Raw genomic sequence first — 18,114 nt, forward strand, 5'->3', positions numbered from 1 at the left:
TTACGACGCTATATTCTATTCCCTGATATTCATAGAAACATGACAGCAGATAAAGGCCAAATGGCCCATCCAGTCTGCCCATCCACAATCTCTTCCTGTCCCTAAGAGATCCCAAATGCCTGTCCCATGATTTCTTGAATTCAGACACAGTCTTTGTTTCCACCACCTCTGCCGGGAGACTATTCCACACATCCACCACCTTTTCTGTAAAGAAATATATCCTTAGATTACTCCTGTGTCTATCACCTCTTAACTTCATCCTATGCCCTTTCCTTCCGGAGTTTTCCTTCATTTGATAAAGGACTCCCCTCCTGTCCAATAATGCCACGGAGATATTTAAAAGTACCTATCTTATCCCCTCTCTCCCGTCTGCAGCTAGCCGGCTATGTCACATGACTTAGCCATCTATGCACGAAATTCAAACCGCTGGCTGGCTAAGTCAGGCCACTTAAATAACTGATCTGTCTTTGGTCACTATAAACTTAGCCAGCCAACGCTGAATATCGACATGGATGGCTAAGTTTTTAGTGGCTAAAAATAGACCAGATTCAATGCTAGTCATCAGAAACGGTTAGGCATTGAATGTCGGGGCTCAGCATTGACCGTGGGAGTCAATCTAACTTCCATGGTCTGAAAATTGGCCCCTATAAGCGCACACCTAGATTTGATACTTTTTAGATGGGCATTCACATGGGTGCAGTTTGGGTGCAACATGGGTGGGCTGCATACTTTCTATATGCAGTCTTTTGTAGTCTACATCCGAGCACTTTACGGCCAGTGTAAATGTTTGCACTTGATTAGAAGACTGTTTTCAGCTGCTAGGCCAGTATTAGATAAAGAAAAGTGGACGCCTACATTTCTTCATAGAATAGGTTTCAAATAGGTGCTTTTATCATGCTAAAATCTAGGTGCCATTTCATAGAATTGTGCTCAGGAGAATTACAACTAACGATGGTGCAGCTTAGGATGAAATCAGAATGGCTCATCTCTTCCACTTGTCAGGGTCTCGCTGTTTGGTTTAACCCTGTGCTGTGCAAAACAAATAGGCTGAATGTAGGGTTACCAGATTCTAATATTGTAAAATATTGTAAAGTGCCGGGTTTCGAAAAGCTGTCTGGACGCCCGGACATGTCCTATAAAATGAGGACATGTCCAGGTGAATCCGGACGTCTGGTAACCCTACTTGAATGAGTCCTAGTGTCTGCTACCTGTAAGGGCTCCGAGTGTAAGATACAGGTACTCCAGGCTTGTGGCAAATGAGCTTAGGATTAATCCAGCAGAGGCGAGCAGTCCTCCGAGAATGATTCCTACTTGACAGGATAAGTGATTGCTCACAAGGCTCCCAAGGGGTGCTGAAAAAACCAAAACAAAGCATAAAACTTCATAAGGAAAGGAAAAAGAAATCAGAGCATATATGGGGAAATTCTACAACCAGCGTTGAAACTTAGGCTGAAACCGAAACTTAGGCACCGCTAGCCACCTAAGTTAATTAACAAATGCTGTTAGAAATGGGAAAAAAAACCCCAATGTTCAAGCGCCTACCGGTGCCTAAATAAAAGGCGCTGGAATTGCATCCACGAAGGTGCTATCCAGCGCATAATGCCAATATAGACATGGCTAATGCCAGAAGTGGCATTAGGCGCTAGAAAGCACCTATGTAGCTACGATTCATGGCCTAGATAGGTGCTGGAAATGTAGACTCGGAAAAACCTGTCCTACATTTCCGGCGCCTATCTTGCCCGGAGGCGCATTTCAGCATACGGTGCCACCGCGTGATTGACATGCGATTAGCGTCCGCTTTTTAGGTGACCACCGACAGTGGCGCCATAGACAGAATCCGTCCAATAGAATATACCTTCACGCCTGGGTTCTCTATAGGGCGCCGACCTTGATGGGCACCAAAAAAGCGGCCACTGATTGCATGTCAATCACCCAAAAGTGCCCTATAGAAAATCCCGCCTCCTTGAAAGATAGGCGCTGGAAATGTAGGCCAGGGTTCCTATCTTTGTGGTGCTCATAGTGGCGTTTGGCGACCTGAAGTGCCTATGTAGGCGCGATTCCGGCATATATTATTTAGGCTCAAGTAGGCACTTTAACGATGCCATTTTTTGCCATTTTAAACGGCGTATGTTACTTAACTTAGGTGCTAGTTGGGCACCTACCGCCACCTAAATTTAGGCACCGTTTCTAGAAGAGGAGGTGGGTGGGGGAGTAGAGTCATAACTGACTCTTCTGACCGCCAAATTTTGGGGAGGCCACAGCCCCTGTGGCCTCCCCCGTTCCGACGCCTATGCTAAGAGTGACTTTTAGGGGCACAGTCATCAATGTGGGCTACTGTTAAAATGTGATATTGGTAAGTAGATTCCATTGCATAAATTGGGACCTGTGTTAAAACAACAAAATTTAGTGATAAAATAACACATCTTAAAGGTAGCCTTGTGATAATTATGCCTCTTACTCACATATTCAATCTTCATGTGTAAATGGCACTAATTACTGTGCAAGCCTTCTAAAATTACCTCCATGATGTATTCAGGAATTCTAATCCCCAAAATAAATTTCTGCACTTCCTTTCATGTTTAAGTAGCCTTAGATCCTCTGCAAACTAATTATATAATGGTTGCCATTCTATGCTGAGAACAAGTGCTGTATTTCAGTTCACACTAATGTGTGTGACCAGCACATGCAGAGTTAAAGAGCAAATGAATTCATTAACTTTGATGTATAATACTCACCACAAGCCATTGTGGCACAATCTGCTATGGAATGTATCCAAGCTGTTCGAGCATACTCTTGAGCAAAGTATGTTTGGAACTCCACAAAAAAAATAGAGATACATCTGAAAAGAAACCAGAGAGCCAAATGCAGCTGTTTACTTGAAAAATGAATGCTTAAATGTATGAAAAAGTACAAAATGCATGAGACACATGGAATTTGGAATATCTGAATTGCTATAAGGCTTTTGCACTGTTAAATAAAGCATACTGTACACTGAACAAATGAATACTTGGAGGTTCACATGTATTTTGAAAGCTGGCATACTTTTTTTTCATTCTGGCAGAAAAAGGTCTTGTTTCTACCTCTAAGGGCCTCCCTCCTGCCATATCAGTTCATACGGGGGGGGGGGGGAGGGACGACGATGGTAGGGAGGGAGTGGGTATCCCTCCTGCCATATTCCCACAGGGGGGTAGAGTTGAGGTGAGTTGTGGTGTCACGGCAATTGTCAGGGGAGGGGGGCACGTCATTGTCATTGGGTCGTTGGGGAGGGCCATCAGCGGTAATGGGGGATTTTTTTTTTTTTTAATGGGACAGATATTTTGTGTGTGTAATACATGCAAAATATCTGTGCCATTAAAAAAATTTTTTTTTTAACCCAGCAGACTTTGTTACCGTCAGGTCTGCTGGGTTAAAAAAATGTACTCACGATTTGCATGAAGATTATTATTAAACTACTCCTTAAGCCCGTTACATTAACGGGTCCTAGAATAGATTTGTGTGTCTGTCTTTCTTTCTGTCTCTCTCTTTCCTCGGCTGTCCACCACCACCCCTTGCCTTTTTCCCCTCTCCAGCAGTAGCCCTTCTCCCTTTCTTTTACCTCCCCTATGTCCAGCAGCACCCCTTCTCTGCTCCCCCTGTCCAGCAGCAGCCCTTCTCCCTTCGTTTTATGTCTCCCCTGTCCAGCAGCACCCCTTCCTTGATCCCCCTGTCCAGTAGTAGCCGTTCTCCCTTCCTTTTACCTCCCCAGCACCCCTTCCCTGCTCCCCCTGTCCAGCAGCAGCCCTTCTCCCTTCATTTTACCTCCCCCTTATCCAGCAGCACCTCTTCCCTGCTCCCCCTGTCCAGCAGTAGGCCTTCTCCCTTCCTTTTACCTTCCCCACTGTCTAGCAGCACCTCTTTCTTGCTCCCTTGTCCAGCAGCACCCCTTCTGGCCTACCAGCATGAACCTCATGTCCATATCTCTCCCTCCCCCTTCTGTCCCCTCCCTAAATCTCTCTGCCTCTCTCCATTTCTCCCTACCCACCGCTTCCCTCACTCTGTAACGCACCCCTGCTGGCATCTACTCCTCCCTCTCCTCCCTTCCACCTGCTCATCCGCCCGCCGTGTTTAAATTCAAAGAAAAGCACTGCACTGTTGCTGCACGGTGGGGGGGGGGAGAGAGGGACTGGCAAGTTTAAGTAGAGAGAAATGGATTCACCCTCCCCCGAGTTGCAGCTGCTGCCTGGGCTCCCAGCACACTGTCTGCCTGCAGTTCGCGCCCAGCCCCGCTGGCTCGTAGCTCACCAACCAGAATCTGGCACACCTCGCTGGCGCCCGCTCTCAGGCAGCCCTGGTAATACTCGCCCTTCTGGCTGCAGCGGATGAGCTGAGGCTGATTGGTCGCCTGAACCGGCATGCTGGCGAAAGGCCGTTAAGGCCCGTTTCCCATATTCCTGCCCCCAAGCGCCAATTTGGCCGCTTCCGAACGACCACCTTGCGGGCTCCTTCTTTTTGGCAGACAGAGAGAGGGCGGGAGGGGGGAGTTACAGCTGTGGTGATTGCCAGTGGCTCCGGTTGAGGCTTGGGAAGGCGACGGCAGGACTCCGCGTTCGTTTGCTCCCTCTGCCACATGTGATGATGTAGTAAGCGCGCATGCGCACTCTTGCCAGCACAGCACGACAGATCAGGGATCAGGGAAGCACAGGGTAACAAGTAGTTAAAATCTCTTCCCATCTATATAATAAAACGCTAAGCGCATGCGCGCTTAGCGTTTTATTATATAGATGGGAAGAGATTTTAATAGTTAAATTTTTGATATTTAGTTTTTAAACAATAAAATAATGTGGCAGTTAGGGTTGTGATATATAGTCATGATATTTTTTTAAGTGAGGGGTGTTTTGGGAAGTAAGTTTAGTAGGTTGTTCTACATCATTTAAATAGTTTAAATAATTCTTTTCAGAGTGACATAGCAACAAATGAATTTTCCCCGATGTAGGTCAGATGACTGAAACGCCCAAATGAGAATAGAGCATCAGGCAGTTGATAGGTAAGACCAACGTTGGACTAGCAACAGGATGTTTAAGATAAGTGTTGCTATTGTATGGGTTGAATTAAAAGTTTTTTATAAGGTAGCTTCTTGAATGAATTAGGAGTTGTGCAATTTGAAAAAGGAGTTTTTTTAGTAGTAGCCCCTCATGAATAAAATTAAGCATTATTGGGGATAATGATTAAATTTGTATGATGGGAATAATAACAAAATTTTTTTATAAAATGAATAAAGTTTAATAAGTGAGTTTGAAATACTAAGGGAAGTGAAGGAGGAGTTGGCATAGATGATTATACCGGGATAGCAGAATGTGGACCTGAGATAACTTAGGTTATGGGAGGTCCTATGCACCGAGAGCCACCAATGACATATGATATGCTTTTCCTCCTAATTGTTTCACCTAAGCCATTAAGAGAAGTTTTGTGCTAGATTTAGGGTAAGTTAAAACTATTAATGGGCTAATTTAAAAAAAATTCTTCTATAAATTACAAGGCATGAGATAGACAATCTGATCTGTATAAAGAGGTTAGTTTTTTAAATATCCGGGAACCCTATTAGTTTATTAAAATGTATTTATTGGGTTGGATTATATAGAGAAGGATCCGTTTTCTGTATTTTTGGTAACTGTGTTACTGACAAGTCTACAGCAGTCGGGTTTTAGGATAATAAAACCCAATTCAAAATAGCCAAGCAAATGTTAATGAATCAATCACTTGGCTATTTTGCATGGAATTTTACAAATTTGCATGGCCGGAGCGGAAAATGGGCAATCGAGGGGAAAAACACACAGTTGGCCTTTTTGTGAATCGGTTCGGTTAGCAGCGATCATCGCTAACTTTGGTGAATCAGAGCCTTTGTCCCCAGGTACAACTTAGATAACCGAGAACCTATTGTTCACTTCCCTCTCTCTATTCCCACATTTCTCTTCTGGTAAAGAGATCTTCCTATTCCCCTATAATGATTAGATCGATTAAACATATCCTGGATGTTAAGTCTTGTATCTGCAATGTCTTCTCTGATGATGCCACACAATTGCTTGTTGATAAACATTTCATTATTAGTGATCAAATTAATACTATGCTGATAATGCAAATAAATAAATACAATGCATATGCTACATTAATTCTGTCTATAGAATAAAAAACTGTTGTACTAATCACCTTTATTTTACTTCAAACACAAATTACAACACAAGTTGATGTGGTTAATTGAACACTCAGACCCGCAGCTGAGGTCCGGTGAAACAAGTTCACAGAGCAGCTGTTAAGGAGACCATCATTGTTGTTCACAGTCTCCTCCACCAAACAAAGACTAGATAACAACACATAAACTTGAAGAAAATAAAATAATAAATTTAACAGCAACTTATCTTTGAATGGTGTGGATGATACACATAGCTGCTCCGGGCTCCTCCATTTATTCACAATACCGACCCCCCAACCTAGGTTTCACCCGCTGGCTTCTTCAGGAGGGGTACTACAATTACAAGATGACTCAAATCAGCACTGCACCACACAGCTTGCTAACTTAATAAGCAATACATTTTGAAATACTCAATTTAAGCACTCTCTCTGCAACTTACCGGCACAAACACTCCATACTGCACACACACGCACTGCTGACAAGAGGAACTTCCCAGCAGGCCATGCTTTAAATACACTCCCCTTTACTACCTATTACATCATCACTCCTTACATCATGAGTGAAAGGTTATAGTTGAAACCATTCAATATCATTGTTTAATCCTGCTGGGGCCAAGGTATGCCATTGAAATATAAACTTCTGCTCTAAATAAAGAAGATGTTGAGTAATATTTCCAGATTTTTTATGAGCACACATAAGAACAGTATATTGTAATTCCTCAATGGAGTGCTGTTGTTCAATCCAATGAATCCAGTTGAATCAGGCAGATCCTAATATAACTCTTACTCATGAAGTAAGTAGTGACAGGGTATCCTTTTTGGATATCCAAGTAGTAAAATCTCAGATCAACTCTCAAGTATGTTATGATACTACTCTGTATAGGAAACCTTCCGATTGAAACACTCTCCTACACTATCATAGTCATCATCCAAAACCCCTCAGGGACAGCATCCCGGTGGGACAATTTTTAAGGTTGCGGAGGATCTGCTCTGACGAGTGGGACTTTCAACAGCAGGCCACGCTTTTATACACAAAGTTTTTGGAGAGAGGTTACCCTCCCCGGGTAGTCAAACGGGCATGGAAGAGAGCCCGTAACTGCCAGCGGGAGTGGCTATTTCATCCCCAACAAAGGGAGAACAGTGGGGCCGTGGTATGTGTATTGCCTTATTCCAATCGAAGTCAACAAATTAGAAAAATGATTTTGAAACACTGGCCAGTGCTGCAGGTACATGAGAGCTTGAATGACATCCCTTTATTTGCTCACACTAGGGGCCGGAATTTAGGTCAGATTTTGAAACACCGTGACCCTGTCCAACAGAATAGAGAGGGTCCTCATGTACGCTGTCATCAGTGTGTGTATTGCCCTCATGTCCTCAACACTGACCGAGTGATAATTCCTCAAACAGGGGGCAAGAAATTCTATTAAAGAACAGGTACTAATTGTTTGTCATCTGCAGTAATATATTGTATTATTTGCCCTTGTAGGCTATATTATATAGGACACACTCGGCGTGCTATTAAAATTCGCATTGCCAAACATTTGAGCAATATAAGATGCAAACGTGTTACTGCCCCCTTAGTCAGTCATTGGATTGAACAACAGCACTCCATTGAGGAATTACAATATACTGTTCTTATGTGTGCTCATAAAAAATCTGGAAATATTACTCAACATCTTCTTTATTTAGAGCAGAAGTTTATATTTCAATGGCATACCTTGGCCCCAGCAGGATTAAACAATGATATTGAATGGTTTCAACTATAATCTTTCACTCATGATGTAAGGAGTGATGATGTAATAGGTAGTAAAGGGGAGTGTATTTAAAGCATGGCCTGCTGGGAAGTTCCTCTTGTCAGCAGTGCGTGTGTGTGCAGTATGGAGTGTTTGTGCCGGTAAGTTGCAGAGAGAGTGCTTATATTGAGTATTTCAAAATGTATTGCTTATTAAGTTAGCAAGCTGTGTGGTGCAGTGCTGATTTGAGTCATCTTGTAATTGTAGTACCCCTCCTGAAGAAGCCAGCGGGTGAAACCTAGGTTGGGGGGTCGGTATTGTGAATAAATGGAGGAGCCCGGAGCAGCTATGTGTATCATCCACACCATTCAAAGTTAAGTTGCTGTTAAATTTATTATTTTATTTTCTTCAAGTTTATGTGTTGTTATCTAGTCTTTGTTTGGTGGAGGAGACTGTGAACAACAATGATGGTCTCCTTAACAGCTGCTCCGTGAACTTGTTTCACCGGACCTCAGCTGCGGGTCTGAGTGTTCAATTAACCACATCAACTTGTGTTGTAATTTGTGTTTGAAGTAAAACAAAGGTGATTAGAACAACAGTGATTTATAAGTATCACCTTGGATAAATATATTCCCTTGCTGTTTTTTGATTATAGAATAAAAAAGCCACAGTGCATTTACCTAGTGACTGCCCTGGTACAGACAGTGACAAAAAAGCAGCCAGCGACTATCATCCATCCCCAGCCACCATCTGGCGGAGCTGCATGCAAACTCCTCTGTGGTTGGACCATAACTGCAGCTTCTAAAGCTGGCACCAGTAGAAGTCCACAGCACACTTCAAAAGGTGGTTCCACTTCCTGGTTCTGAAGGGAATTTCAGGTGACTTGTAAGATCCTCATGGAACATTATCTTCTGTAGCAATTCTCATTTGCCATCTGGAACAATTAATAATAATAATTAAAACAACAACAACAACAACCGTGATTCATTATATAATGCATGGCTTCAATATCCTCCCAAAAATTAAACAAAAATTATCTAAAGAAATGTTAAATATCATTTATTATAAATAATCTATGATGTACAAATTCTATGCATTAGTACCAACAGCACAATTCATACAACAAACAATACCACTCCCTCAAAACACCACAGCATACATACACTCATGGTAAGCATTACTGGATTTCCCAAAGGAAATATGCAGTGATAATGTTCAAAAACCAAGTCTTATTATTGGCTGGTGGGGAAGGAGTTCTAAGGCTTTTTCCTACCTCATGGGGTTTTTGGCTTTGAAAGTTGGCCTAGGTCAGACATGGGCAACTCTGGTCCTCAAGGGCCAGAATCCAATCTGGTTTTCAGGATTTCCCCAATGAATATGCATTGCAGTGCATGCAAATAGATCTCATGCATATTCCGGCCCTTGAGGACCAGAGTTGCCCATGTCTGACCTAGGCCAACTTTCAAAGCCAAAAATCCCATGAGGTAGGAAAAAGCCTCAGAATCCCTACCCCACCAGCCAATAATAAGACTATAAAGACTATAAATGCAAGGAGTAAGTTACTTCATCGGCATAAAAAAACCTCCTCAAGTGGGTGTTTACACAAAAAAAAATGCCTTGTGCAATGCAGAGCTTCTGGCGTTGAACAATTCACCACAAGATCATTTGAAGACAGAGAAGTACTTATCTAGTATTGAATCCACTGCACACTGACGATGGCCAGCGTTTTGCTAAATTCCAGCTGCCTCAGGATGTGGAGGTGTTAATTATTCCTTCTCAAGAAACTCTGTATCTCATCATGGCTGCTCCCCTTTGGGAAACCCAGTAATGCTTAGCATGAGTGTAGGTATGCTGTGGTGTTTTTGAGGGAGTGGTATGGTTTGCAAATTCTATGCATTGACATAGCCTGGTCTGTGAATATTTTCCATGCACATCCCTATCAGTTAGCTTATCTATGGCCAAGTTCTAATGAATCCTACTGCTTTTGTCTAAACTTTCAAAGTAATAATTCATATCTGTGATAGATTGTCCACGTGTCCTTTTTCTCATTTTTACAGAATTGATGGAAACTGATGCTACAGTACAATCTCTAAGGGCACTTACCCCCTCCTTTACTATTTTTAGTCATAGATATGATATTATTTTATCTCATTTAAGACTTTATTTTAGTAATTTTATTTAATTGTTAACCGTTTAGACATTTACTTGATAAACAGTATATAAAAAATAAAGAAACTTGAAACTTGAGAGAGGAGAGAGAAGGGTCAGGTGCTGGGTGGAAGGGGGAGAAAGGAGGTCAGGCTCTGGATGGAAGGAAGTAGAGAGAGAGGGTGGAGATGCTGGATTGAAGGGGGATAGGGAAGAGGGGACAGAAGCTGGACGGAAGGGGAAGAGAGGAGGTCAGGATCTGGAAAAAAGAGGGAGAGAAATAAAGGGCAGATGCTGGATGAAAGGGAGGGAAGAGATAGATGCTAGATGGGGAGAGAGATAGTGGGCTGATTCTGGGAAGAAGGGGGATAAGAAGAAAGGGAGCAGACACAATAGAAGGGGAAGAGAGAGCAGGGGCAGATGCTGAATGGAAGTAGGAGATAGGGTCAAATGCTGAATGGGGGAAAAGAAAGAAGACAGAGTTAGTGAGAGACTGGGAAATAAGAGGAAGTGAAATAGGAGAACCTGAGTAATGGAAAGAGATGGCAAGCTGTAGATGAACACAGTATAAGAAAAAAAGAAAAGAAAAGGGAAACTGCAGACTGGACTAGGAAAGAATTAACAAAGCCATTCAAGCGTTTTAGCACCGACTGTCGCAGTAACAGCTCCAACACTCATAGAATTCCTATGAACATCCAAGCTGTTACTGCGGTGGTTGGCGCTAAAAACGCTAGTGTGGCTTTGTAAAGGAGGGGTTAAATTTGGACAGAGGCAGAAAAATAAATTGAAGAATGCCAAGTGGAAAAGAAAAGGAAAAAAGAGAAAAATGGCAAATTGATGAGAATTATTGGCAAGAGAACTACGAGGAAAACAAGGAAAGCAGAAAACAAAGACTGGGACCAACATATTTAGAAAAAGTAAATGAGCCTCTATTATTGAAAATTCAACATAACATAACTGTTATTGTATAGGACGATTGTTGGTTCCTATGTGTAATGTAAATCGGTTATGACGTGGTTGTATCTATAAAAATTTATTGAACTTAAAAAAAAGAAAAAGTAAATGAATTTTATTTTTAGTTTAGGATAAAGTAGTGTGGTTGCTGTGTCAATAAATGTTAAGAAATAATGAAAATGGAAATAAGGTGATATCTTTTTATTGAATGAATTTTAATACATTTTTGATTAATACTGTTTAGGGACCAAACTCCCTTTCTCATATCAGAACTGCTGTATACTTTCCTGACCTGAGGAAAGAAGTTTTGGCCTCTAAAAGCTAATTGAAAAATGTATTTAGTTCAATAAAATGGTATCATATTACCAAAATTTTGTTTTATTTGTATTTGTTAACCTATAGTGTAGTGATTGTAATCTATCAGTTTTGGAAATTTACTTCTGCAATTTGTATATTTTGCATAGTAGAGTGAAAGGTGCATTATTACTTTTTCTCTTACTCTAGTTTTGTACTGTGGCTTTTTGGGAGAGCATCAGGGAGCGGGCTGGAGAAAATTTTGAGAGGGGGGGCTGTAGAGGAGACATTAGGGAGGGAGCTGAAGAACATGGAGGGGGACTATAGAGGAGAGCATTGGAGAGGGGTGCAAGTAGAGTAGAATGTAGGACTGAATTTAAAATTTGGCCATTTTAATTTAACTATCATTTATATTCTACTCTTTTCAGAGAGGTCAAGGCAGATGATTCTATAATATGCAATGTCGCCTCAGGAACTGGCAGTTACATGTGAATTCATGCCTGGAGTGCAGCATCAACATGTAATTGCCATTATAGCAGTTCCTGAGGTGGCATTTCATATTTTAGAATCATCTGCCTTGACCTCTCTGAAAAGAGCAGAATATAAACAGTTAATTAAATTTTCTATGCACTTTGTCCGGGTTTTCAAAAGCGTCCAGCTAGCAGCGATGTCGAGAGGGCATCTGCGTGGATGCAATGTGGTGATGCGTGTGACATCGTCCCATCACACCAGTGTATGCGCAGATGCCATCCTGACAAGCGAACAGGTTGAGGGGCGAGGCTGGAGGCAGAACAGAGCTGGGCGAGGCTGGAGGTAGAACAGAGCAGGGCTTGGTGGGACTGGGCGGGCCTGAGAGCAGGGCCATGGGTCTGGATTTTCATTCCAGAAAATCCGGTAGCCCTATTGGTGTAGAAGGACTGAGGTTGAGATAGACGCTAAAGAATGACTTGGGGTGGTTTCCCGCGGTTATCCGTGGGGTCGGGAACGGTGATGAATTTTGTTACCATGTCATTCTCTAGTGTGGAAGTTTTTTTTTTTATTTAATTCATTTTCTATCCCGTCTAATGGAGCATTTATTGTTTTGAGTTTCTGTGAATTCATCTTACTGCTGGTCGTCCGTGTCCTCTTTTTTCTTTCAACCGTTTCTAGTATAATTGCTTTTCTAGGGATTTTGGCTGTCACATAATAATAGCAGAAATATGACCATTTCAGTCTAGTCATGTGAGTTTCTAGTGAGAAATTAATCAAAGACCTGTTTGTTCGATTTCTTGACTGTCCATGATATTTGTAATTTAAATTCCAATGTATAATAGACTGCTCAGTACCCGAAAGACTAGATCTGGGGCGGTTTTCAGAACAAATTAATAACACATGACCCAAACTATATAAAAATCTACATACAAATCTGACCTAACACAAATCAGAACCCCACCAGCCCCCAAGAACAGGAAGACTGATAGCCAGTAGAAACATTAAACTGACAATGTAATTTCTAGCCATCAATCAGCTCCAGCCTCCTGTCTGCTATTCCCGTCCCTTGTTATACTTTCCAAACAGGAAGCCCACACTGAAGGAGATGGGGCTGCAGGTGCCATTATATATTAAGTCTCTTATCACTTAACAAGACTCTTATATGCAGTAGTGGTGCTTTGGGAGACAGAATATCTGAGTTAGAGAATGACACGGGGACAAATTTTTCCCCGTCCCCCGGGGGAACTCATTTTCACGTCCTGTCCCGTCCCCGCGAGTTCTTTTCCTGTACTTGCCTCATTCCTGCAAGCTCCATTTTCATCGACAGAAGCCTGAAGCATTTTTAAAATCAAAAGTGTTTGAGGTTTGTGCAGTTAAGGCAGAGCTTACAGGAACGGGACAGGGGCAGCTACAAAACTCCTGGGGACAGGGCAGAGAAATTGAATTCCTTCGGGGACGAGGACAAATTTGTCCCCCGTGTCATTCTCTAATCTGATTGACCAGGGACTAGGGTGGTCGGTGGACTGCAGGTACCCAGAAGGAGGAGGAGGGTAAGGGAAGCATGCCAAATGTGAAAAAGGGGCTGAAGCACTTCCAGGGGGGTGAGGCTAGAGGTCGGACAGATGTTAGGAGTCTATAGCAACATTAGCATCAGCACTGCTTTATCGTAACAGGGTATCTCTCACTGTCTGCAGTGATAGGAGGTGAAGGGTCAGTGCTAAACATGGAGAAGAATTCGCTTTCCTGCTGTTTTTGTTTAAAATGTCAAAGGGGCTAATTTCTAGGCATGCACACAGATTTGCCATGTAAAAATCATTTGTATTAGCTTAAAAAAGAGATTCCACAGCTTTATAACTCAGGTAAGAACTGTAGCATGTTAAAAGTTGACGAGAAGTTTAAAGTATTACTTTTCATTACAGTGTCAAGAGAGTGGGGCATAGATTATCTTTTTTATCTGTGTCGCTGGCAATGAACTGCAGAGCTGGCCTAATGGAAAATCATTAAAAGACAGAAGTAGATAGTTATATATGACATACTGTACATATAATGGTGTCACAAAACTGTCCACAGAGCGAGGAGGTCAGAAAGAGGTATATGTAGTAACTCAGACACTATCCATGAAGAGTTGTTTTGGGGGGGGGGCTTGGGGGGGAGAGGAGGAAGGAAGATGCTGTCTTATCACTCATGAACTCACTTTGGCTTTTGTTACTTTTTCTCCTCCTTCTTCCTTGCTTTCTGCATAGGAATGTGCTGAGGCTAAAAAGAGGAGTGCCTGGGTACCCAGAAGAGCAGGTTTTTGTAGTCAGGAGGAGACCCAAAGGAAGATTAGTGGCTTAAGAGGACCTGCAGTGAAGAGAATAAAAGGGGAGTTAAGGCTTCTTGGTAGGGTTACCCGATGAACATGTCCTCTTTTTAGAGGACTGTCTAGGCTCCCGGACAGACTTTCCAAAAGTTGGCATTAGTCTGGTGTTTGGAAAGTCACGACGAGCACCGGCCACGTCTGGAGGGCCTCTGAGTAAGCACAGATTAGGTCACATGCATCCGCGCATGCTGCAGGCCCTCCAGAAGCGGCTGGAGCTTGCCCGGAAGAAGAGGAGACTTCCTGGGGGTGGGGCTGAGGGCGGAATAGGGCAGGATCATGTGTCCGGGGTTTCCCGGAGAAAACTATGGTAACCCTACTCCTTGAACTCAATATTCAAAAGAGTTTAAATGGGCGGAAGAGGATGAGACCCAGATGCTGAAAGCTGCACCATAATTGGCAGGCGCCTGCACAATCAGTGCCGGTCGTATGTCACTCAGATTTACAGCACTGTTTTCAGGATTGCGGCCTGTGTCAAAGGTAGGCCCTGGAAATGTAGGCCAGGGATTTCTGGCGCCTACCTTCTCAACGTAGAATCATGCTTAGCAGCGCTGAGAGAGGGACCTTGGGGTGATTGTGTCTGAGGATCTAAAGGCATCCAAACAGTGTGATAAGGTGGTGGCTGTAGCCAGAAGGATGTATATAAAGAGGAATAACCAGCAGAAGAAGGGAGGTGTTGATGTCCCTAGAGTATTGTGTTCAGTTTTGGAGGCCGTATCTGGTAAAGAATATAAAAAGTCTTGAAGTGGTCCAGAAGAAGGCGACCAAAATGGTAAGGGTTTTGAACCAAAAGAAGTATGAGAAGAGACTGGAAGACCTAAATATGTATACTCTGGCGGAGAGGAGGGACAGGGGAGATATGATACAGATGTTTAAATACTTGAAATAGAACCAAATCTTTTCCAGAGAAGAGAAAATGGTAAAACTAGAGGGCATAATTTGAGGTTACAGGGAGGAAGACTCAGGAGCAATGTTAGGAAATTATTTTCATGGAGAGGGTGGTAGATACCTGGAATGCCCTCCAAAGGACAGTGGTAGAGAGGAAAACGGTGATGGAATTTTAAAAAGCATGGGATAAACCCAGAAGATCTCTAATTAGAAAATTAAGGATGTAAATTAAAGAACTAAGGCCGGTACTGGATAGACTTGCACAAACTGTGTCCAATATGTGGTGATTTGGTGTAGGATGGGATGGGGAAGGCATCAATGGGAACTCCAGTAACATGGAACGTGAGAATGTTACTGGCCAGACTTAATGGTAGATATCCTGCAAACAGGATGGTTGGATAGGCTGGAGTGAGTTTGGATGGCAACTTCAGCATTTGGAACGTAGGACAATACCAGGTAGACTACAGTTTATGACTCAAAAATATCAAAGAGACAAGTTAATTTAATAATGTGTTTTTAATGGATATAATTAATGGACAGACTGGATGGACCTTTCAGGTCTTTATCTGCCATCATTTACTATGCTACCATGTTATTATGAACGTAAACCTCACCCATAACCAAGTCTCTTTTGACGTCTGGAGCCACTAACTGCCTCTTTTACAAAGCCGCGGCCCATAGAGATTCAAAGGGCTTCGGGGCTGTTGCCACGCGGCTTTGTAAAAGAGGCCATAAGTGTCTGTGAAGATGCGATTCCAGCATCATAGGCTTTAGGTACCTCGTGGTGCCTACTTTTTTCTTTTAATTTGTTTTTAATGGTGCAATCAATCACCATGCCATTAATAGCCAATTAAAACAATTAACAGAGGCACTGTTAGCGTGCCTTCTAGCACCTTCCTAATGGTGCCACTTTTAGAATCCAGGCCTGAGTGCCTCAGGAGTGATTATTCAGCTGCATTTAGGACGTTAGCAGCATGAGCTATTATTAAAACATTGTTGTACTGTTAACCCCAGTTATTAGTGACTAGGTCTCATTGCGTAAAATGGGGGCAATATTCAGTTGGCAGTAGTAAGCGTTTCTTTAAAGGCTGTCGCCAGCTATATTAGCCCCAGATATTCAGTGCTGCATCACGTGTAGGCATCATAACTGAAGCCCTCAAATGACTCAGGACCATCCCTACCTTAGCATACTGAAAAGGTCTTAAAAGAAACGTGTTAAATTAACAGAATATTTCTAGATCAGTGTCTCGCAAACTTTCTGGCCGGCGATACACTAAATCCAGTGCCCAAGCTGGAAGTGCGCGGACGTCAACTCAATGATGTCACACAAATGCGCGGAGGCCCATCTGGCCACGACCTGCTTCGATGAAGGGATCCGGGCGGTGCGGGAGAGAGGAGGCGAGACACCGGCCAGGAGGAGAGTCGTCCACGCCGGCTGACTTCCTACAGGATGTGCCTCTCGACGCGAGAGGCACGTCCTGCAGGCAATCAGCCAGCGTGGGCGATTCTCCTCCTCGCCAGTGTGTCATGGCACATCTGAAATCTCAGGAGGCACACAGTTTGCGATACACAGTTCTAGATTATGCCCTTTCAGCAGTTATATCCAACTATGATCAGTTTTGACTTCCTTTGTCTTGACTGCAACAAATAAAAGTTTTATTTTTTTCTATTCTGGAAAACATAGGGTTAAAAGGCCCTGCTAAAAGTAATGGATCTCTTTCTCTGCTTCATTACCGTCATGGATTCTCACTGACAAGACCCGTTTCATTCATTTTGTATTGTTATATTTCACTGACTTCCCGGAGAGACTTTTGTGCCCTGGCTGCCCTAACCCTCGCTCATGCAGAATTTGGAGAACCATTGCAGGGTTGGGTTGAACTTCAAAGCCCCAGAAGAAGATAGGAAAACATCAACACAGAAAAAGGTCAATGGGTTCGTATTCTTTTTTGCTTGTTTTGCTGTTCTTGTTTACTTTCATTTATTATTGCAACCTTTTCAGATTACTTTCTTTATTTGGCAGAAGTCACACTTCTTCCACGGAGAGGAAGCTATTCTAAATGCAGAGTTCTTATTGTAAGTCTCGTTTTTATTGTTTGCAGTCCCCAATTCCCCATTCCTCAGAATAGTAAACAACAAAATGAAATACAATGGTAGGGCTTTATTGTAGAGAATGACACGGGGAAAAAAAATCTGTCCCCACCACCGGACCACCATCTCCTTCATTGCCCCGTCCCCACCGTCCCCTTCACCGCCCCATCCCCTTAGCATCCACCCTTCCCTCTCGCCACCTCACTGCCCTTCGGTACCCCTCGCGCGGTCCGTGCATCTCCCTCCCTCCCCCTTACCTTCACGGCGCATTTTAAGGTTTGAGTAGCTTGCTGAAAGCCGCCAGAGTGTTCGTGCAGTTGTGTGCGTGTGTGGAAGTTGCGTCAGAGGAGAAGCTTCTGCCCATACACGCACGCGACTGCACGTATGCTCCGGTGGCTTTCAACAAGTCTCAAACCTTAAAACGCGCCGCAAAGGTAAGGGGAGGGAGGGAGATAGATTCGGGTAGGTAGGAAGGAGGGAGGGGGGGCCGCGTGCAATCGGTGACCGCGCGCGTTCCCTCCCTTAACTGTGGGGACAAGGCACTATGGGGTGGTGGATGGTCTTGTCCCCGTACCTGCGGTGAGCACCTTTCCCCCTGCACCGTTTTGTCGGATTACCTGCGGCTACTCACGGGTAACATCCACCGTGTCATTCTCTACTTTGTTATTCAAGAATTATCTCCTTATGGAGGAGTAACATACAAAGCTGCAGCAAAAGGTGGCCTTAGCGCTCTCACACGGGTCTTTCCCACATGCTAATGCTACATTTTGCAGCAGCCAGAAAATGGTCGATGCTCTATTTTCTTGTTAATTTTTATTTTTGGACTGAGTCAGAGAGGAATTTGATAGGTGCTTTGCCAGGGGATAGCCAGTGTTTTATTTAACTCTTTTAGACAAGAATACTTACTCTTAATAACTGGATTATCTTTTGGGTGTTTTGGTAAGGGGGTGGATATTGCTAGATGAATAGGAATCAGATTCCACAACTCTTGTTCTCATTGAATCCAACTAGGCT

At 43.2% G+C, this 18,114-nt stretch overlaps 1 protein-coding gene across 12 annotated transcripts in view; it reads right to left on the bottom strand.

Annotated features, from left to right (window-relative positions):
* The window catches only part of SLC16A12 (solute carrier family 16 member 12), a 91,736-nt gene that overhangs the window by 23,444 nt on the left and 50,178 nt on the right, over nt 1-18,114 (bottom strand). For all 12 annotated transcript variants that reach the window (XM_033940171.1, XM_033940165.1, XM_033940167.1 and 9 more), the window contains 3 exons: nt 8,579-8,832; nt 2,736-2,839; nt 1,209-1,352 (listed from right to left, as the gene is read on the bottom strand). In XM_033940171.1, the coding sequence (XP_033796062.1) occupies nt 1,209-1,352; nt 2,736-2,839; nt 8,579-8,688 (358 nt within the window). In that variant the 5' untranslated portion in view covers nt 8,689-8,832. The remainder of the gene's footprint in view (nt 1-1,208; nt 1,353-2,735; nt 2,840-8,578; nt 8,833-18,114) is intronic.

Source organism: Geotrypetes seraphini, chromosome 4 (assembly GCF_902459505.1).
Source record: "Geotrypetes seraphini chromosome 4, aGeoSer1.1, whole genome shotgun sequence".
NCBI lineage: Eukaryota > Metazoa > Chordata > Amphibia > Gymnophiona > Dermophiidae > Geotrypetes > Geotrypetes seraphini.